This window comes from Protopterus annectens, chromosome 1.part1, assembly GCF_019279795.1.
Source record: "Protopterus annectens isolate FY-2018-M chromosome 1.part1, PAN1.0, whole genome shotgun sequence".
Classification (NCBI taxonomy): Eukaryota; Metazoa; Chordata; order Ceratodontiformes; family Protopteridae; genus Protopterus; species Protopterus annectens.
The window spans coordinates 1,137,910,103-1,137,933,828 of record NC_056726.1 but is presented as its reverse complement, the minus strand read 5'-3'; the positions used below and the strand labels follow the sequence as shown (position 1 = coordinate 1,137,933,828).

The window sequence follows — 23,726 nt, the reverse complement described above, 5'->3', positions numbered from 1 at the left end:
AATAAATTTTTAATATTACATCCACATCTAAATAGTGCACTCTGTTCAGTACCAATCTTTCATCTAAATGAAGAATCCTCCATAAGTACTACCCAATTTTTATATAAAATATGTCTTAGGATTCCAGCATCTAATGAAAAGGAGGTTCTGAATTTCAATGAATAATCTATACCACTATTAGAAAGTATAGCATGTGTCCAATTAGAAATGTCCAACCTATTGGGGTCTATGTATACATGTCCTCCACCAAGGATGTGTTTAAACCAACTGTCAACCCTTTTAGTTACTACTTCATTTATAACAGTTGTTAACAATTCAATAGGATAGGACCTAGCTAAAAACATGTTCTTCAAGTGGCTCACACTCAAGTAGAAAATCACCATCAAGGGTGACCATCCTGGCCACTTTCACTAATTGACCTTTAACCATCTCCTTCTTCTGGTCAGGTTTATGAGATGGAGAGAATGTCGGGTTAATTGTGGAGAAGCCAGGCAAGGAGGTTGGGAAGTTTGTTACAAATGCTTTCAGCATTTAGGGCTAAGAAATAGATGTGTTTACCAGTTGTGGGGATGGGGTTGGGAGATTGGGATGTGTGGGGAGGAGGGGCCTCAGTTTGGGTGAATATCCCCAGAGAGCTTGATAGAGATAAGGTGGCAAAAGAGGTATTTAAATTGTTTAGTATATATTTTGTGGGTTATACATTTTATGTGCATGTGGTTGTTGAAGATAGTAGTAGGAATTTTGGGGTTAGGTAACAGTTTGTATGTAAAGAGTATGTTATTGTTGAAGGGTTAATAAAAGAGTCATTTCACTGTAATAAAGATATATAACACAAACTGTTGTGTTTACTCTGGTATGTTGTTACAGAAATAGAATGTTTACAGGTTCATCACAGCAAATATGGCATTAACAGCATGAAGTAACTGAGGCTGTTCTGAGAACCATCTAGTATGCAAAACAGTAGAATGTGGAGCTATAAACCAAGATATAAAGGAAATATGAAATATTGTATGCACTAAGTTTTGAACCCTGAATAGTAATGTCTACAGTATTATAATGTGTCCCCTGCAGCATTACATTCTTGCGTTTACCTTTGCTTCCCAGATTGCATTATTTCAAATGATTAATGCACAGTACAATAACTATCTGCCATGCATGAATGTCAGGGTTACAAGGTCAGACTGTCTAACTCAGAGATTATTAGGCAGAAATCAGTCAAACAAGAGCCTGATGAGCCTAGTCTGCAAGGCCATGGAACATATCATCATGGAACTTATAAACAAAGACATTGGTAGTCTCCAAACTCTGGATCCCACCCAGTTCGGGTTTGTAATAGGCAGATCATGTCTCCTAAACCTGATAGACTTCTTTGAAGCAGTCACCAAAGCCGTAGACAAGGGTAAGGTGGTTCACACAGCCTATCTAGATCTTGCCAAGGCGTTCGACACCATCCCCCACTCTGGAATTATAGATAAACTCACTAAACTAGGTATAAATCCCTATGTCACAAGATGGGTTGCCAACTGGCTCATTGACAGAACCCACACTGTGAAAGTAGCAGACTCCAAATCCAACTTCAGATGAGTGACAAGTGGAGTACCACAGGGTTCAGTCCTGGGTCCTCTCCTGCTTGGTATCTACTTCTCTGAAGTACAGGCTAACACAGAAGGTCTTTGGCTAACGACGTTCGCAGATGACTGCAAACTAGGAGCCACAATCAAAACTCCTAACGATGTGGACATCCTACAAAAGGGCCTCACTGAGACAGATGCCTGGTGTCAAAGCCATGGCCTCAAGCTCAATGCCAAAAAGTGCATTGTCATCCCCTTTGGTAAAAACTCTGTACCCATGAACTACAACATAGGCAGTAGTATACTTAACACTGAAAGTGTGATAAGAGACCTTGGGACACAGGTGGACAGTAGTCTCTCCTTTGATAATCACATTGCCACAGTAGTCAGGAAATCCTTCTATGTGGCACACCTCATCACAAAAGGTTTCTCATCCAGAAAAAAAGAGGTCATTGCTCCACTCTACTCATCACTCATTAGACCCATTATAGAGTACAATGCCCCTTTTGGTATGTACCTTACAAGACATCTACAACAACTGGAAAGGCCGCAGAAATACCTCACAAAGAGGATTACTGGCCTCAAACAGATGCACTACGCAGACCAACTCAAAAAACTCCAGCTTTACTCTGTCGCATATCGCCTACTCAGAGGTGATCTCTGCCTAACATACAAAGCTATGTCAAACCCAGAGTTGTTGGACATGCTCCACTTAAAGAAATCCCAATCCCTCTGAGCTACACGCTCTAGGGACGTAAACCTTGTCACCACAATAAACAGAACATGCCGGAGGGGTAGATTCCTGTCCCAGAGACTTCCCATACTCTGGAATAAACTACCTATCTATATCAAACAAAGCTCCTCAGTAGCACTCTTCAAGAAAAATCTTGATGATTGGATTGGAAATAGGAAATTCACCCTGGGGATCACCTCTGTGGCTCTGTTCAACAGTGGCACAGGAAAATCATTTTCTTGGGTGGCAAAAGCCAGGTTACCTTTTTGGATGGGTTTGTATAGGCCCCAAGGCAAATAGACTTGTACCTACCTATGAACCTATTAACCAGTTTTCCAGTAGCTCAGTATGACAGATAATAGCCCTGTTGTTCAGTTTAGCACACCCAGACATGGTTTGAATCAAGGGAGTGGTGCTGAGATGTGTGCATATATACACTAAAGTTCTTAATATTTGTAGAAAGAGTCAGAACATGGTAACAGATATTTTCTCCACAGGTCTTATAGGTAAAGAAATGTGTGTAGTAGCTGTATGAAGGGTATACTAATACACTGTGTACAACTGTCCCACTGTTCAAAACCATATGCCTGAAAATAACATCAGGATAGGTACATACATCATGCACTCTCCCCAGTGCATGACCCTTAAGTGTCACAGTGTCACAGCTAGTGGTCACTGCTGCCAATAGCCTTGGACACAGATAGGAATCCAGGGAAGTATGCCAGTAGCAGACTCACACAACATCAGTGCAGGGTACCCCTTCTCTGTCAACTGTGTAACCCTGACATGTACAAGCCCCCCTCCAGTAATGTAGCCATTGTCCTCCTAGACTTCCCCACAGCATTACAGGTTGACAGTCTAATGGGTATGTATGTGTTACAGAAACTATGGGCCATAGGTAGATATAAAGTGAGGGCAGACCTGTAGAGTATTGAGTAGTACTATTGTAAAAAACGGAAGCCTATACAGTTGTTAATGGACTTTTTTCTCTCCTCCCACACCTCATCTGCATCAATAATTATTATTCATATACTACGGGTATGTTGTTTTCAAAGCCTATTGTTGGGACATTTGTTCTATTATTGTTCATATATTTACTTGGTTGCATATTAATATACCTTGTCAAATACTATTATTGGTGGCCTGTTGCCGTCAGTGTAACCTGCATGCTGTTAAAATGCTTACTGTTGTTCATTTTATGCATGTCTTCTGTTTGCTATGCAACTGTTTCAAATCTGTTGTTTGGGTTAATTGGAACACCCGTGCATGCTGTTATAACAAATTTTGAAATGTTTTGTTCATGACTAACCAATATATCTTGGATAACCTCAACACCATAGCATGTTTGGGAAGGCAGATAACTGTGTATACTCCTGTCCTGCCCCATCTGGCCATGGCACCAGACCCCAGCACATCTGAGACCCAACCTGGAAATTCCTCATCTGCTGGTCCTGCACCAACTTTGGGGGGAACCGCCCCAGGGACGGGGCCCATCCCCCCCCCGGGTGCAGGTGTGGGGAGGAGTCTGTCACCCACAGCAAGTTCTTGGGTATGGCGTACAGCATCATCCGCATGGAGTTGGATGGATGACTGCACCAGATGGAGGGCTGCCAGTCGCACCTTGAAGGGCAGGCTGCCTCTCATGTCCAGCCCTCAGCACAGCCACCTTAGGGGCCTTCAAGGTGCAGTGGTTACTGCACATGGGTGGGAACCTCATTCCCATTGCATCCATTTAGGTGTGGATGGGCTTTGGATTCCCAGCCACCCTCCCCATCAAAGGTGGTTACACCCCTCATGTGTAATATACCACCCCTGTCTGCTGTCTTGTCTGTCTTATCTGTCTGCAAATGCAACCTATCCTATCCAACCTACCTCCTCAAACATACCTGCAGCCATTCCCCAACATCCCACTCTCACTTTAAAAAAAAAGGGCATCTGTCCTGCAAAAAAAGATTGCCCCATACATAGCTCTACATTTCACCACCATGTACAGTGAAATTAATTAATCTGCCTGAACATTATTCTACAAATGTCTATTGCCAACACCCCTCCCTGTGGGGTGTGAGGTTGTAAATTCCAAATTTTACACATTATTCACAGATGTTGCTGCAAAAGAAATGTAGAGGTTTGGTACTTTCTTACACCCATCCTGCACATCCCTAGCTGGTTTTGTAATGTTTTACCCCCTGCTTGCTCCCATTTCACATTTTCCTAGCACCTTTTTTTCTTTTCTTTAATTAAAATTAGTGCAGGTGTAAGCTGGAGTAAGTAGTGCTAAGTGAAGTGAAGTATATACAAATATATACATATAGTGCTACTGTAAACTCTAGAAGATGGAAACAGCTAATTCTAAAACAATAGTGACATATTTGAAATATAGCTATTATACACATAGAAGTCTGCTAGTAGTCTGGTTTGATTTAACATATATTTTCTGATAGATTCCAGGTCTGAAACACAAATGATTGTCATCATTTACTGATGTCAGTGCTTACATCATCCCAGTAATTTGTTAGAAACCCACAACTATTATGGGGAACAGACCAAACATATGAGCCATGCATCTGGACAGTGTCTAGACATCTGGATGGTGGTGAGGTATGACTGCAGTCATGTAACAGAAGAGAAAAAACACTGAGAGCTGCCAACCATTTCATCAAGCACGTTCTGAACCACAGTAAGACCAACACAGCACTATCCCGAAATCAGCTCTGGGGAATTACCCATTTATATCAAAATATATCATACACTACAGGGATGTAACTGTAGGGAAAAGCAGACATTGGTGAGAAATTGTCCACCCACAACCATTTGCACCACAGTTACAGCAACATACCAGTACCCCAAATGAACTCTAGAGTATAATGACTGTTTCAACAAACATATCCTGATTGCCAGTCACACACTAAACTGACATATACTGCCCCAACTCACAGTCTACTGGGAATCCTGAAGTGTTAAAGGATGTTTCTCAGTCTGCCCCTACAAACATATACACCTGTTAGACCACCCCCAACTGCAGCAGCATGCACAGTCAGATAGAAAAGTATCTATGACAGTCACATCTGCTACTCTGCCTACTCAGCCCAACAAACATTTACACACAACACTGCTTCACAATCTTGACAGTCTGTTAACAATGGCCAGACATACATAACTCTCAACTGTTCAGATTTCCACAGAATGTCCAGGGTGTGGGACCATATTTATGACCACTGCCGCATACCACTTCTGGGAGTCTGTTAAGTCACTTGAATGATATCAGGAGTGCAGTGACTAAATAATGATATACCATACCTCTGAACCTCTTACTGCAAGACATCTGGACAAAGCCTGAAATACTTGGGGGACAGGGGACTGAAAAGAGGGACATATCTCACATGGTGTTACAAACTGAAACAGTTGCTAGTGTTACAGGATTTGTTGTAACATAACATCCCTGAAGGATATGATGTCTGAAACACTAATGGATGTCAACATTTACTGTCTACAATCCTCACATTATCCTACTGATTTCTCAAAAACAGAAATTGTTTGAGGAACAGACCAAACATAACAGGCAAACCTCTGGGCAGTCAGTGGACTTCTGGACAGTTGAGAGATATGTCAGAGACATATCACTCTCAGATGTCAAGTCACGTAGAAAATGCATGTCCAGACAAACCCTGTTAAACTAGCAATCTTCTATATGTATAACAGCAATACGTACTTACAATCTGCACCCATTTCTGGGGCTTTGTCCCCCTTGTTGCTGGGCTGTCTGCACATATCTTGTTCTGAGAGGTATTTCCACCTGTCATCTGTGAAGCTATAGCCCCCACACCTCCATAATGTCCTCCACACAGGCAAGGAAAAAGGGCAAGTCCCACATGAAAGCCTTAACCATAACACTGTGCTGCTATGGCATTGGCTAATGGAAAGACAACACAGCTGCTCTGGATGCAAGTAGCAAGTGGGGGACACTGATTGGTGCACAGGCCATCACCTGCTCATGAGCATTACCTACAAAAGGCAAGCTACTGCCTATGCAACACAGGTCTGAACCCATCTACACAAAGACAGACTGCGACTACACAAACCTAAACATTTGCATTATTCTGTGGAAACTCTACAGCACTATAACAGATATGTCAATCAATTCAATATTATATCATCGACCGCTTAGCTTGTCAAACACCGAAACTCTGACAGCAAGGATTGAAAACTTACAATCTTGAATGGTCAGTCAAGTGAATTCTTTCATCAGGAAAGAATTCGCTTGACCATGCCAGACTAACATAAACTTCCAAGCATTAACAAACTGGGGGGCTTCACCCCAAACCTCCCTAACTAAGTCTACCAACTCTGAGATCGCACTTCACTTAACTGACCATTCAAAATTGTAAGTTTTTGACCCTTAGGTGTCAATGTTTAGGCATTCAACAAGCTAAGCAGTCGATGATATAACATAGTCCCATGTCAATCACTTAAGCTTGTAATGGAATGTAGAAGGGGGGATGCAATAATGTGAAATAGGAAGTTAAACACTAGGCTACAACAACACCTGCTGGACTCACATGCTGCTATCCGGCACCAATGGCCATTCCTGCTTGCCCTGTCAGCAGTGACATGGATCACAGATCTGGCCCCAGAATCACCCCAGCAAAGGCCAGCTCATATATGACTTCTACTGGAGTGTCTGTTGTCCAGTATTGACTGTGAAATTGCTAGGCCAGCTACCTGGGGTGTTGTAAATATTCATATGTCACCTGTTAATGCTACTATGATACATATGCTTGTCTTACAAATGTAAGAGACTTATATATGGTATGTGGATAGTAAACAACAGGCGCAGAAGTGTGTGTTGAACTGTATGTTATATACTGAGCCCATACCTGTCAACTGTCCAGAGTTTTGCAGACTGACCACATGGCCACCTCATATTTGAAGTCAATGCCTCATAGATTCATATATTCATAGATTCATAGGTAGGTACTAGGTTATCAGCTCTGGGGCCTATATAAGTCTGGCCAAAAAGGTTCCCTGGCTTTTGCCACCCAAGAAAATTATTTTCCTGTCCCCCTGTCAAGCAGTGCCATAGAAGTGATCCCTGGGGAGAATTTTAATTTTCCCACCCAGTTGTGAAGATTTTTCTTAAAGAGGGCCAATGAGGAACTTTGTTTGACATGAATGGGTAGTTTGTTCCAGAGTTTAGGAAGTCTCTGGGACAGGAATCTATCCCTCCAGCATGTTCTGTTTATTGTGGTGACAAGGTTTAGGTTCCTGGAGCATGTGGTTTGGAGAGATTGGGATTTCTTTAAGTGTAGCATGTCCAACAGCTCTGGGTTTGACATAGCTTTGTATGCTAGGCAGAGATTGCCTCTGAGTAGGTGATATACGATGGAGTAGAGCTGGAGTTTTTTTTGATGGTCTGCATATGGCATCTGTTTGAGGCTGGTAATCCTCTTAGTGAGGTATTTCTGTGACCTTTCCAATTGTGTTAGGTCTCTTGTGAGATACATGTCAAATGGGGCATTGTACTCTATAATGGGTCTGATGAGGGATGAGTAGAGAGGAACAATTACCTCCTTTTTTACAGAGGAGAACCCTTTTGTGATGAGGTGTGCCACATAGAAGGATTTCCTGACTACTGTGGTGATGTGGTTATCAAAGGAGAAACTACTGTCCACCTGTGTCCCGAGGTCTCTTATCACACTTTCAGTGTTTAGTGAGCTGCCGCCTATGTGGTATTTCGGGGTCTATATTATAACATCAAAGTCTTAAAACTTTGAATGTTATAATATCGACCTCTATAGACCAAATGCTTGAAATAGCGAAGCTGCAGAACACTGAATATTTTCCTAGCGAAAGTATTTTTAGGCCATTTCTGTGGCTTCGCTATTTCCTCAACTGTGGCGCGAAGGTGACAGACCGGGTTAAGGTAAGTGTGCGAACGAACCGAGATAAGGTAAGTGTGTGATAGTTAGGGACCTTAGGGATAGGGAACGGGTAAGGTGAGTGTGCGATAGTTAGGGACCTTAGGGTTAGGGAGCGGGTAAGGTGAGTGTGCGATAGTTAGGGACCTTAGGGTTAGGGAGCGGGTAAGGTGATTGTGCGATAGTTAGGGACCTTAGGGTTAGGGAGCAGGTAAGGTGAGTGTACTTAAACTAGGGAACATAGGGCTTAGGAGCAGGTAAGATGAGTGTGCGTTAGTTAGGGACCTTAGGGTTAGAGGGCAGGTAAGGTGAGTGTGCATTAGTTAGGAACCTTAGGGTTAGGGTTAGGTTGATGTAAGTGGATAGCTAGTAGTGTATGTATGGTTTAGTGTAGGGTTATGTGAAGTGTGTATGTGAGGATTATGCATTTTGTTGTGCTTGTGCTGTGTGTGTGTATATTTTCCCAAAGGGGATGGCAATGCACTTCTTTGCAGTGAGCTTGAGGCCATGACATTGACACCAAGAATCTGTCTCTGTGAGGCCCTTTTGTAGAATGTCTGCATCATTAGGTGATTCTATTATGGCTCCCAGTTTGCAGTCATCAGCTAACCTTGTTAGCCAAAGACCTTCTGTGTTGGCCTGCACTTCAGAGAAGTAGATGCCGAACAGGAGAGGACCCAGGACCGAACCCTGTGGTACTCCACTCCTCACTGGTCTGAAGTCAGACATGAAGTCTACTTTTACTGTGTGGGTTCTGTCAGTGAGCCAGTTGGCCACCCATCTTATGACATAGGGATCTATGCCCAGTTTAGTGAGTTTATCTATAATTCCAGAGTGGAGGATGGTATCAAAAGCCTTTGCAAGGTCAAGATTGGTTGTGTGCACTACCTTGTCCTCATCTATGGCTCTAGTGACTGCTTCAAAGAAGTCAATCCATGAACCCCATGTCAATGCATGTGAACCTTGTCCTGTAGGATGCTGACATTTGTGCAGTCACTGACACCTGCTTTGCAGCTTTGGACAGCACACTAACCTTGCCTGGTTAACCATCCCATAATAGGTTTAGACCCCAAATGGAGGGCTACAAAGCTACAGGAGGTGGAGTTTTAAACATTATCATACACATACACACCTCCAGGCTGGCCAAACAGTATGACACATGGGAGACATCCTGAGTGCAGTTAACAGTTAACAAAACACCTACTCAAATCACAGCTAGCTACAGCCCTTCAACTATGACTCTGGACACCCACCACACTGGTCGGGACTTCCAGAAATCTGTCAGGATTCAATCATCTACCCTGCTCTTGGGTGATATTAACTATCCAACCATAGTGTGCATGATCTATGCCACCTGAACATGAATGCACAGAGATTATTGTCAATGTCAATGGAAATGCAGTGGATCAGCCAGTCAGCACTTCTGCGATAGGTGGAAATATCCTGTACCTGGTCCTAACTGACATGAGTAGCCACTGCTGCACTCCTACAGTGTCATCCTCCTTGGTAAGATCTGACCACATAGCCATCATTGTTCTGGTCACCATCTTCCCTGCCCCCCCGTCAGTGTCAAACAAAATAAACTTTAAACAAATGACTATAAATCTCCTCAGAGCAGGTAGAAATAGCTTTACAGCCACCATCCCATCCTCACCTAGCCCAATTCTCTCACAATAATCCACAGGCAGCCAGGATACATACCTCTGCACAACTAGGCATCAACCTGTATGTTACTCAATGATAGTACTCACTTGGTCAAAGTAGAGGATGTAAGCATCCTCCAAGAGGCCCTCACCCAAATTAATGACTGGTGCAAGAAGCATTGCTGCAAACTGAATACCAAGAGATGCATCATTCTCCCTGCTGTGGCAGATGTCATCCACACTAATTATGACAGTAATAATATACTCTGTATACAATCAGGTGTGAGGCCACTTGTGCACCAAGGTTGGTATCAACCTGACAGTTTTCCACCGTGTGGGCACCATTGTATGGAAGACTGTCTACATGGCTCACCTCACAAATATGGGCATATCATCCAGGAAACAGGAGACCATAAAATCTCTGTACTCCACCCTTCTCAGATGCATTCTCAAATACAATGACTTTTTTGGCATATACCTTGCCAAAAAAATGCAGCAGTTGCAGAGATCACAGAGGTTCCTGACCAGGCAAATCCAGGGTCTGCAACACCTATCCTATACAGATAGGCTGAAAGCCCTGTCCCTGTACTCAGTGTCATACAGACTGATCATAGGTGACCTGTGTCTGGCATACAAGGCCATTTCCAAACCAGCCTTGATGGCTTTTCTGCATATCTGTAAGATAAATCCCACTCATGCAACATGCATGCCACATCCCGCATGTGTCCCAGCTGGACAGGGGAAACAATCGCTGGCTTTGAAGGGACATGAACTGGTGTGCACCATGCAAACCTGTTTAGCTAAAGTAAACACTTTTAAGTAGAAATGGCCCTCCCCTGGACATGAACATGCTCCTTATTTCATGGAATAAGGAAATACAGCCTCAAACACTCCCCCTTGCTTAGCTGTGCTTACCTAAGCTCAAATGAAAGCCGTGGAGCACCAATGTGCTTAAACCAAGCATGACACACCCCCTTTTCATGTCAGCTGCTTCTCCTGCTTACACCACTACCTTATAGCTCCTACATGGTTATGTGCATCCAGACAATGGTCTCCCATTTTGCTACTCAGTACATTTTGCTCACTTGCATACCCCACTGCCTTAGTCCCTTGTTACACTGCTACACCAGTGCCCTTCTCTTTAGCAACCTGTGTTACCTGTTAGTGTTTTGATTCTGCGTGCTACCCACTAAAATGGCAAAATGCAGATTTCACATTCTTTTTTATTTTCTGCATGATCTCATTTGTGTGCCATTGTGCTATGCTTAAATGGCCAAAATCAGCCAAAAAATAAACTTTGATTATTATAATTTTGCATCTTTTTTCCATGCCAATGGCCATATTTTTGGCCATTGGCATGCCTAATGATCATATTACATGCTTTACTTTGAGCTGTCATGCCCCTGTTTTGATTTTTGCAGAAATGTACATGGTCAGTAAGCGAATACATTTCTGCAATGAACACTGTTCTGTCACGGATGCCTGCCTGCTTACTGAATCACTAATTCACCTCATATGCATGGTTTTCACCAGCAAATGAGGTAATTAGCATTATTCAGTGGTGTCAGTCCCAGAATAGTGCTGGCAGGCTAGTGCACGCCCCCAGCCTTGTTCACTGAATTGCTCAGCAGCCATATTCCTCCAGTAGCTGCTGCACTATTCTGACACAGAAAAAAAATGCTTTATTGAATCCCTGGGATTGTCTTTACTGTTCCCTGGCCTGCTTTAAAAATTTTCAGTCCATACAATTTCCTTCACAGGAAAGTTGCTTAGATAACAAGCAATGTCCAAATACAAATAAGGTAATATGACATTTGACAGAAGGCAGCAGTCTAACGACACTTTCATTGTTACATTAAACTGAAGCCCCATCTCCCTGAGCCAGTGTTAGCAGAGGTGGATGTAAAGGATCCCATGAAATTTATTGAAAAGAATAGTTTTTTTAATTGATATATACATTAAACATTATTTACATATATCCACCCCTACTTGACATTTTATTAATTCCCGTCACTATTACATTCATAACTAATGAGAAAATTATACTATTAGCTGGGCAGCCCTGCTTTATTCCACATTTTATTTTTATTTCTTCCCCAATACATACATTTACATTTAGTTTCACATAGTTCTTTTCATAAACAGATTTTATTACTTGCAATATTTTTGCTTACATTATATGCCAGCAAAATTCCCCATAATGATCTATACTGAATATTATCATAGGACTTACTTATATCCCCTATCATAACCTGAACATCTACATTTTTATTTATATCATCAACTATTTCTCTTATTATCCATAATAACTCTTGACTAGAATAGGGGAAGTTTCCCAGTGTTCTGACCAAATACCCCCATGTCTCCTATGAAAAGAATCCATTGTACTTGTGGAACTAACCTGGTCAATGAAGTATAAAATAAAGACCACTAGGCTTTGATAATGTGTGTGTCTGTGTGTGTGTGTGTGTGTGTGTGTGTGTGTGTGTGTGTGTGTGTGTGTGTGTGTGTGTGTGTGTGTGAAAATTGGTTCACATTTCAAACTCTATTGGATTTTTGAAGAGGAAGAATAATTTTATGTTATGTGCAACTTGCCACATTTTATATCATTGCTTCATCTTTACTGGGAAAAACAGTTGTATTTTTTGATCAGCATCTTCACATTTATTATCTTTTCTGCACCTTCATTAAAACAATATCACAGGTTCTGCACAGTTTTCCAGATGTGGCTTCATTAGAAAATGATGTCTGTCTTTGGAAACAGTACACTTATTTTGAAGCTGGCTAAATGCCCTTTGTGTTAGTCAGTAATTTGGTAATAAAGGTTTAGTGTGGAAGAGCACAGACATTGTGTTATATTCAGTTTTTGCAGAAAATACACAATTATCTTCAGGACTTCAAACTAAGTATTATTTACACTTTGTTAATTAATTTATCAGTGGGATAAAATTAGTAGAACTAGCCCAAAAAAATAGCATGTAAGAGACAAATTACAGTGCTGACTAAAGATATATTCACTTTATGGTTATGTAAATTCAGTCATTAACTTACTTTTCACAGATCCACTTCTGTCTTCTGTTGCAGTTACTGTCATTCCAAAGAGTCTTACCATCATGATGATACAACTCGATACAATCTTCGTTGTTATGATAGTCATCTGGGTTACCTGTATGCCAAAATCTATATGAAAAAATAAACAAAAAGTGAATCTTTGAACAACCAGTTGCTTACTGGAGGCAGTCATATCTAAAATAATTGATCCCTATTTTAGAGATCTCTGACATGAGTAATTGCTGAAATGTTGTATATATGAAACAGAGTTATCTAATTGTTACAGTTTAAACCAAATGCTTGATCCCTTGTATATGTGGGTCAGATGGTAGATGGAAGGAAGGAGGGAAGAGAATATTAACTTAAATTTGCAACATCAAGAACTACTCAGAATAAATCTATCTACCATGAAAACAGGAAGTTAAAAGACATCAAACTTACAAAATGTAAAGAAAGAGCAACATTATTAAAAACACAGATTCATATTATATTGTGTTGGTATTGCCATGTAATGCAAACATATGCATGCATCCAGTCTGTACTGGTGTCATATGAAACACACACACACACACACACACACACACACACACACACACACACACACACACACACACACACACACAAACAGATAGCCACACATATTGTACTTTTCATAAAATTGCATGTTATTATTTAGATTTGTGAGTTGAGTAAATCATTGATTTGAACTGTAGCTGTCTGGATGCTAATTTTATGTGACAGTTCTTTTAGCAAGAATTAATAGCAGGGGGTGGCCAAGATAGATGAGTGAGAGGAGCAACTGGTGAAAGCTCTGTGGCTGAAAACATTCTCTGACAGAAAATATAACAAAAAAATTAAAATTTGGAGATATTTGTTAGCTAATTTTATTCCCTAATAGAAAACAGATTTATAGCTTCAAGTTCCTCAAAGGTCATAGTTTTTCTGTCAGAATTTCAACAGCTTGGTACAAAGACAAGAGAGAATAGGTTTTCATCATGAGTCACTCAGGAAATGATACACAGGATTATTGTGTTAAAAGAGACATACAGTCACTAATATCTAGTATAGAGGGTGTATTGCTTAAAGTAAACAAACTCGATACTAAATGAGAAAGTTTCAAAGAAGAGAGAAGAAAGAAGATGGAACATTAGAAATTCTTATGAAGCAACAAAGTGCACAAATCAGCAATATGGAAGAAGCTGTAAATGATCATGAAGGAAGAATAACTGAAGGTGAATCTTTGATTGAATTTCTTGTAAAACAAGATAACTGGCTCTTGGTTTCATGGGTGAATGTTAGGCTACCTGCCCTGATATCCTGAGGTCAGAATCAAATCCTGTATCTTGTGTCTATGAGGTGGCAACCATAACCCTTATGCCAAGCCCACCTATTTGAAAAAGTTGATGATTTAGAAAATAGACTGAGATGAAGTAACATTAACATTTATGGTATAACTGAAAAGTATGAAGGACACAATATAATAAACTTCTTAACAACTTGGCTACATAAATCATTTAATCTACCTGAAACTATTTTGGAATTGAAAGGCCACATATATCCTTGAGAGTACCTTCAAAGAATGAAAACTCACCACCATATTCAATTATAGTTAAGTTTATGTCTAACTTAGAAATAGATTAAGTATTAGAAACAATATGGTCCAGCCCACCATTTAAAATAGGTGAACACATAATCAGATTTGACAATGATTATTCCAGTAAAGTATGAGTAAAAGAACATCCTCTTTACCAATGATCATGGAATTTAAAAGAACAATATTAAATCCACTTTTGTGTTTCCTGTAAAGACCAAATTATTTCTTTCTTTCTGAAGAATCCAGCATATGTAACACACTGAAGGATGTATCCATTTTTGTTAACAACAATAAAATCTTAACAGTACTAAAGAAATGAAGTGGAACAGTATATCCCTGAAGAGAAAGAGTGACATGAATTCTTGGAAAACTCATTGTAAAATTAAAAATTTTAAAAAAGTGACTCTCCTTCTCTGATTGCATGACTTTTATTTTCTGAAACAACAGATTTACCCTTTAAGTAAAAGGTTTGTACTGGACTTTAAGCTTCAAAATATATGTAAATATGTATTTATATTTTAAGCTAAAACATTTTTCATAATGAGGAATATAAATGGTTAGGTTTTACTATATTTGCAGTGAAAGACTCATTTAAATTTAACTAAACTTATGTGTATTTCTAAATGTTAAAGAAATCCTTCCTGTATGAGAATGTCATTAAATTGCAGGCAATATAACTGGTAACTTTAAGACTATATAAGTTAAGAATTTTATTTTATTTGTTCAAATTTGCTTAGTATGTGCATTGCTGGGTTAACCAAATGTCAGATTTAAGTAGTATGCTAATTAGAAGTGTTAAAGTGATGGTGATGTTGTTTTCATTGTTCCCATGTAACACATTCATTTTACAGATAGTTTATGAAGCAAGAAATGCTTAAAGAAAGCTTGGGAACAAATGAATGCTCCATTTGTGTCAGGTTCTTCCCACCTTCAGCTGTTCTTGAAAAAAACATAGATCAACATTTATCACTGATATCTGTGAAAACAGAACCAAAACTTTCATTTTTCAAGTATACATGCGAGAAATCTACTCAAAATAACATTTTTTTCTTTTTGTAGAAGTGATGAATTGTAAAATAAAAGCTATAGTAATGTTTTATATTGGGATGTTGTTCACATATAATTTGCTTAAATTTTTCTGAATGCTAATAGCTTATGTTGTAGTACTATTAACTCTTACAGTACATTTTAATGCTAAAAAGTAAAGTTATATGTTTGTTACTGATTAGAACAGCTTAAAAGAACTGAGAAAAATGAAAAACGTACACAGGAAATCAGCAGCTGTTGTCTACTGTGAGTTGCATTTTCACATGCTGTAATCAAATTCTGATGTCAGGATGTGAAGTTTAGATCAGAGCAGCAGTTCACAATGGGTAAAACACACATTCAAATTAAACAAGCAGGAAATATTTTATATAGTCAAAATTGCTTGTAATGATGCAATTAGTAAGAGTAAAATATTATAAAAATATGCAAATGCACAAAGAATGAAATATTTAATATTTAAGATTAATAAAAAGAAAGTATCAGTAAGTTAAGAAATATACACATACTGTAATCTTTAATAGAGAGCTGATGATTAAATATCTTTGTGTTGTAAGACTTTTGAAATACAAGATATATAGAATATGGTAGAATATTACTTAGAAAATAAGACAGAAAAATATATTTAAATAGACTGATTATAAGAAAGATGTCTATTACACATTCCTGCATAGGCAGAAATGTGAATATACAAGATCTCATATAATTTGCATAGAAAACCATATACAAATATTTGAAAATAATCTGAAATCTGAAATTTGAAGCTTGGTTAAGTGAAATATGAAACTTTTACATGTATGTTATTACATTCACTAAGACTACCTGAAATAACTAATTTCATAAGCCAATGCTGAAATCTGAATGCTATATTGCTGAATCAGTGCATCCATTTTGATAGAAGGTAAAGTAGATTTTTCAATATGATTGAACCCCAGAAGGGAGAATGAGAATTGAATTAAGCACATTGTAACATTTGAATACAACAGAGATTGCTTTTTTAATCCACAGAAATAGTAAGACATTCTCTTCACATTCAGTAATGTAGATATTTTGATGAAGTAGTTTAATAAGTTAAAGGATTTTTAAATATTTTGATATTCGTCATGTTAAGAATGATACGCAGTTTTGAGATACAGACACTTGTACTTTAAAAATGAATTCAGAACTTTTGTTAGATCTATAAAATATGTGTATATCTTTTAGCATGATAAATGTGCATGCACATTGATTTTCTTTTTGTATTATAGTTTAGTATGATAAGATTACCTGTTACCTGTAAGTTTACAAACATCTTTATCTTTTCAGGTCCCCCTCTGTTATGCCTATTTAGAGATTTAGTTATAATATTGTTGAATGAGCTAATAATTTAGGAATATTTAATGGATAATTTAAGTTACTATTACACAAATAGGTATATAGTAATTATTTGCTGAATTATTTAATATTTGTGATTAATAGAAGAGGATTATTAAACTTTTCTGTATTAATGGGGTAGTTTTAAATGGCAAAATATTTAACTAAATTGTCACTTATTTTTACTTATATATAATACTGTATTAATTATTTGTAAGTCAGTAGCTTTTGACTAGTTCTTTGATGAAATTTTAGGTATTGGTAGGTAGACAGATAGTATAGCAGTTTGTTGTTCAATAGGCAAATTAGGGACTTTGGTAGATTGTATTTTATTAGCAATATATACATTTATAGTTGTAGACCTGTCTTTGTTTTTGCTATTTACAAATTTTACTAGGTTAATTTGTAGAAAGAAAAAATTCAAAAGAATGTGGAATGTTAAGATAGTGTTGGAGGAATGCATTACAATCTTATATATAATTAAATGAATATGGTGGATAACTGTGTCATATTATCTTTTAAAAAGAAATCTTTTTAAATGCATAGTATGGATTGTTTTACCCTGGAATTCAATAAACATTTTTTTCCATGCAGGATTAGTGCAGCAGCTCCTGCATGGAATATAGCCACAGAGCGATCCAGTAAACAAGGCTGGGGGTGTGCACGAGTTTGCCAGCACTATTTTGACATGGATACCACTGAATAATGCTAATTACCTCATTTTCTGATGAAAAACATGCAAATGAGATGAATTAGCAATTCACTAAACAGACAGGCATCCGTGCCAGGACAGTATGAGGTGCAGATATGTATTCAGTCATTAATCGAGTACATTTCTGGAAAAATCAAAACAGAGGCATGACAGCTCAAAGTAAAGCATGTATTATAACGATTAGGCATGCCAATGGCCAAACATATGGCTATTGGCATGAAAAAGTTTTGCAAAAATATGAAAATCAAAGTATTTTTTGGCTGATTTAATTCATTTAAGCATAGCACAGTGGTGCGCAAATGGGATTGTGCCAAAAATAAAAAAAATGTGAAAAGACAATTTTAAGTGAAATCTGCATTTTGCCAGTACAGTGTATGGCATGCCTAATCAAAACAATAACAGGTAACAATGGTTGCTAAGGAGGAAAGCTCTGGTGTAGTGGTGTTACTAGGGACTAAGGCAGTGGGGTATGCAAATGAGCAAATTTTACTGAATCTAAAAATGGAAGACCATTCTCTTGCTGCACTAACCATGTAGGAGCTATAAGGCAGTGGTGTAAGCAGGAGAAGCAGCTGACATGAAAAGGGGGTGTGTCATGCTTGGTGTAAGCACATTGGAGCTCTATGGCTCCCATTTGAGCTTAGCTAAGCACAACTAAGCAAGGTGGGTGTGTCTGAGGCTGTACTGACTTAGTCCATGAAATGAAGAGCATGTTCACATCCAGGGGAGAGCCATTTCTGTTTCAAAGTGTTTACTTTAGTTAAAATGGTTTGTGTGGCATGCACCGGGTCTTAAAAAAAAAACTGAAAATAGCAGAACTGTTTACATTTGGGCACTGGCTTTGTAAGGCACACCTCAAGGCTTAAAAGGGGCAGAAATGAGAAGGGGAAAAAAAGGGAAACAGCAGAATAGAAGCAATCAAGTACAAATAATATATCAGGCAGGTGGAATGCATCAGAGCCAGCAAATCATACAGACAGCATCTGCAGCACAACAGTATAAACTGTGCAAACACCTTTTATAGGTTCATAGGTGTGTGCTAGGCAAATGGCCCTGGAGCCTTTACAAACCTAGACCATAGGATTACCCTGACATTGTGCCACCTGACCTTAGTTCCCAGTGCCTCTGTCGAGTAGATCCACTGGAATGATCCCCGGGGTGAATTTTCTATTTCTAAATCACTCATCAAGGTTTCTCTTGAAGAGGCCAGTGAGGTGCTCTGTTTGACATGGATGTGAAGTCTATTCCATAGGAAGGGCAGTCTCTAGGTTATGAACCTGTCCCTCCAGCATGTTCTGTTGATTGTGGTAATGAGGTTGAGGTCACTGGATCATGTGGTGCAGAGGGATTGGGATTTTCCACAAACTGCACCATTGTTGTACACACTGGGGGGAATTTTAACTGACAAAATGTTAGGGGCTGCTGTTGCTTTGATACACCAGTATGTGCTAGAGGTTGAGGGCAGTGAGGAGGATAATGTTGCCAACTGCACCAGACTGAGGAGGAGGAGGAGAGTGTTCAGACCCAGGGTACCCTACCAGGGGCTACATGATCTGGAGATAGTAGAGTGCTACAGGGTGGACAGGGACATACTTCACAACTCATCGAGCTGTGCCGGTCTCACTTCAGACTCAGAGCTAACAGAAGGGAACCCATTCCAGTGGATACCAAGGTATGTGTAGCCTTTAAAATATTAGCTACAGGTACTTTCCAAAGACCTATTGAGGACATCATGGGGATCTCACAGGCATCTGCATCCAGGGTACTCCAGGATGCCATGCTACCACATGCCAGGAGCACATTTACTTCATCAGCACCCATGAGGAGACGACCAACAATATGCGCCTCTTCCACCATAGCAGACTACCTGAAGTACTGGGTGCCATAGACTGCACGCACACCCACATCAAAGCACCACCCGGTGAACAGGGTAGGATCTACTTAAACTTCAAGAGTTTTTACTCCATCAACTGCCAGGTCATGTGCAATGCCCAGGGTATTATCATTAATGTGAGTGCTGACAGCCCTGGAAGCTCTAACGACTTCCACATCTGGCATTCCTCACAGCTGTACCAGGGATTTGCAAGGGGACATCCTGTATGGCCATCTGGTGGGGGGTTCTGGATATGCACTGGAGCCATGGATGATGACTCCCATCAGAAATGCACACACATCCACTCAAGGATGCCATAGTGAGACACACGCACAAACCAGGATCATTATAGAGCAAGTGTTTGGGATACTCAAGTCACAGTGCCACTGCCTTGACATATCTGGTGGAGTCCTGCAGGACTCTCCAGCCACATGTATACACATGTTCATAGTATGTGCCATGCTACACAATATGATCCCACAAAAAAAGCTGTAGCAGGAACAGCATGGGGAAGAGCCACACAGCCCCCCACCATTGCCAAGGTCCCACAGGCGCAGAGGGAGTCAGAGGAGGAACCCCCTGAGCTAGCTCCTGTACGCAGATGGAGGCATGCACAGTATGCCCTTGCCTTGGAAAGAGGCAATGCATAGCATACACACTAACACTGTAGGGACCCAGGGACTGACACCTCTCTCTGACCTCCATGCACAATAAAATGGATGCCACACATCACAGTACCTATACCTTACCATGTAGAGGCAGTGTACTGTGTGCATATGATATAGGAAGCCTTCAAGCATCGTCGTCACAACTGCTGCAGGTACAAGGTTAATCAGTCTTCTTAACAATAAATGAATGGCTTAGTATGTTCTGATAGCATATCTATGGTAATGCTGCATGCATGCAAGACGAATGGGTGGCCTACTGGGATAGCAGCAGACAACTGACAGCTATGTGGGACACTGGGAAATGTTTGCCCAAGACTGGCCCCACCCCCACAGTTTGCAGTAGTACCTAAGGTGACATATCCCACTGCAGTATATGTGAGTGACCAACTAATTGTGGGGTCATATGTCACAGGCATGGATGTCAGTGTGGGGGTCCCATACTCTCCCCTCAGCCTCACCCAGCAAGTCAGCCATAGAAAACCATAAAGAAATGTGTGTCAAAGGCCCACAAATGGCAACAATGATGAAATACCCCCTAACAGACTTGCACATTGATAGCACAGAAGGTAATGCAGTTGCAGTAAGGCTCTGAAGGGTAAGAAGTCTGAAACTCAAATGTATGTCATTACAATCTGACCTGCGGTCTATAGTGATCTGCCTCTAGCCTCCAATACAGGACACAATACTATGCTAAATTGTGCCAAAATGTAAAGCAAATATCAGCACAGTCTGGGCAAATGTGTGCAGCTGACAGGTGCCCCCCCACACCCATATTCTCATAGAAATGCAGTAACATGTAAGTTTGCAGGGAAATAACAGCAAAGCACACATTTCCAGGGCTGTCCCAGTCAATATGATGATGTGTTGCAGGTCCACAATATGCAGGGGTCAATGAGCTATGCATATGTGTTGTTAATACTGTCAGGATGTGGCAATCACTTGCTCCCAGCTGTTTTGTTGTATTTGCCTAGATACAGTGTTGTCTTTGCCAGGGCCATGTTCCAAGAACTGCAGTGCCAAGTAGTCTGCATGTCAGCTACACCTATGTTAGGAGTTGTATACACTGTACAGATGTCAATATCTGTTAATGCAGGAAAGCTGTTAAGGTCATGGACAGGGGGCCACACATATTGATAGTACACAGCTTTGAGTAACCTACACAGTGCCTACCATACCTCTAAACTGTACAGACCTATTGCAGAATGTCCAGATATTTGTATCATAAGTGTGGTCTGTATAACATGAAATAGTGGTTGTCTGGCAATTCATTGGCAAATCACGAAAGACTAAGGTCAGAAAATAATGACAGATTGTAGTGTCAGACTTCATACCCTATACTTAAAAATGGTCCCTATATTTAGGTCTCTGCCTCCCATTCACTTATGGCTTTGTCCAGATGTCTGACTCTCAGATGTTGAGAGGTATGGTGCCTAGTAGGACAGTAGGTACATGAAGGTCACTGTACTGCCAGTGTATAAAAGGCTGCCACCTTTTTGTGTCAGCACTGACAACACATCACTGGCTAACAGCCATACCACTGGAATGACACAGATTGTTACAGAAGGAGCACAAGTATGCCTTGTATCCCTGTTCTGCTTGTCCTAACATTGCATTTGCCTGCCAATTATTTGCAAAAGAAGAAATGGTCATGTCAAAACAGCAATGTCAGACAGTGGGGAAGCAGACATCAAACCCATAAGAGCAAACAAGCAATGACCACACTGGTCACCCAACTGTCTATGCTTGGCAGAACAGGATTAACACCCTGTCCCCATGTGTGGGCCTTTGCCTGACTGTCATATTTGGGCAGATGTCAGTCTATGATGGTATGACAGCTAGGCCCACATGTAGCCTGATAATAACATATAACAACACAAACCGTCTAAGGACTACAGCAAGTGGTGTGGTGCAATGATGGGAAACCTGCTAAACACATACACTCAGAGTTGTGAAGTCCACAACTCTGTGTGTGATGTAACGACATGTACTCCACCCACATTAGAATAACAAATACATAGCAGCCACTGTGGCCAAAGCCTGTTACTGGACTACAGAAGGACATAGAGACACACATAAGGGGAAGGGGAACCACTGGCCAGACAAATGGAGAATTTTCACACCAGATCAGATTGTGCAGTAACATAGGTGCCATGCAGGGTAAGGAGTCAGTAAACATCACCTGCAAATATGCAACATACACCCATGTAAATGGAGGTCTGCAACAAAACAAAACCCAAACAAGGACACCTCAGAGGCAAAATAACATGGGAACTTCACAAACCTACACACCACAAACCATGTAGACTCCAGGGTCTTGCAAACACTAAGGCCTTACTCCAAACCTCAAACACCTACCCTACACAGATGGGCTAATAGCACTATCCCTCTACCCCATTCCATACAGACTCTGCTGAGGAGACCCCTGTCTGGCATACAAAGCAATCCAGACCCTGAATTGATAGGACTGTTGCACATCTGGAACTCAAGGCCCACTCCATCAACCTGTAGGCACAGCATCAAACTAGGCTCTGATATCAGTATGGCTTGTTGGTGTGGCAGATACATGTACCACACACAATACCATCTGTGGAATTCGCTCCCTGTCAACAGCAAGCCATGTGCTTCAATACTCCTAGTGATGTGCTCCCTGTATAACTGCATGGGAAACACAAAATACAGTCCTGTGATTCCACCTGTGTCTCTGCTGGACAGGGGCTCTGTATGCTGACATGTTGTAACATGGGCTACACTCTTGTCTGAGTGGGTTATAAGGGCTTCAGAACCAATACCCTACTAATGCCATAGCAACCTATCAACCTATACACAACTGTCTGTTAGTGGTTCACCACATTACTCTGTACTGCTCTGCCACTGGCATACTTGGAACTCACAGTGATATGTGGAATATACTATACATATAATGGACATTTCTGCACAGTATAATGTACTCTGCACCCACACCCATACCTCTCAACCTGTGACAGCAAGACATTTGGACAAGGTCATCAATAAAAGTGGGACAAAGCCACAATGATAGGTATGTGTTGTAAATAGTGCCCTTGCATACTGAGAAAGTTGGTAGAATAAGGGGTTTTGCATTAACAGGAATTGTCTGGAGTTTATGAAGTCTGAAACACTAATGTCTGCCATTATTTTGTAACATCAGTCTTCAATTTTATGCAACTAACTTGGCATAAAAACACATGTTTATGTAGACTGGATGAAACCTCTAGACAAATACCTGGGCATTCTACCAAAATATGTACAGTTGAGAGGTATGGTCACTCCAGGATATGACTTTTCAGGTAAGAAGAATACCACACAAGCTGGAGATCCCCAGCTCATATATCACCAAGTTGCTGGACTGTTTACACAGTTTCATTAGTCAACCAGCTGTAGCCATACCTCTCAGCTGGCCTTTTTGAGCAGGAATGTATATAGTCAGGCTCATAATATTGGTTTGTGCATCATACATCTTGTATCCCTCTGGTAAAGCACTGTGATGATCTAAGGATATCTATCACTAGGTAATGACACAATACATTGCAGTGTCAGACTTCAGATATGTC

The 23,726-nt window shown here is 40.3% G+C and overlaps 1 protein-coding gene across 1 annotated transcript in view; it reads right to left on the bottom strand.

The window, feature by feature from the left end:
* Nucleotides 1-12,909: 12,909 nt before the first annotated feature.
* Nucleotides 12,910-23,726, bottom strand: part of LOC122815731 (hepatic lectin-like) — a 284,846-nt gene continuing 274,029 nt past the window's right edge. Inside the window, exon 5 of the mRNA XM_044088486.1 lies at nt 12,910-13,042. Coding sequence (XP_043944421.1) covers nt 12,910-13,042 — 133 coding nt within the window. The remainder of the gene's footprint in view (nt 13,043-23,726) is intronic.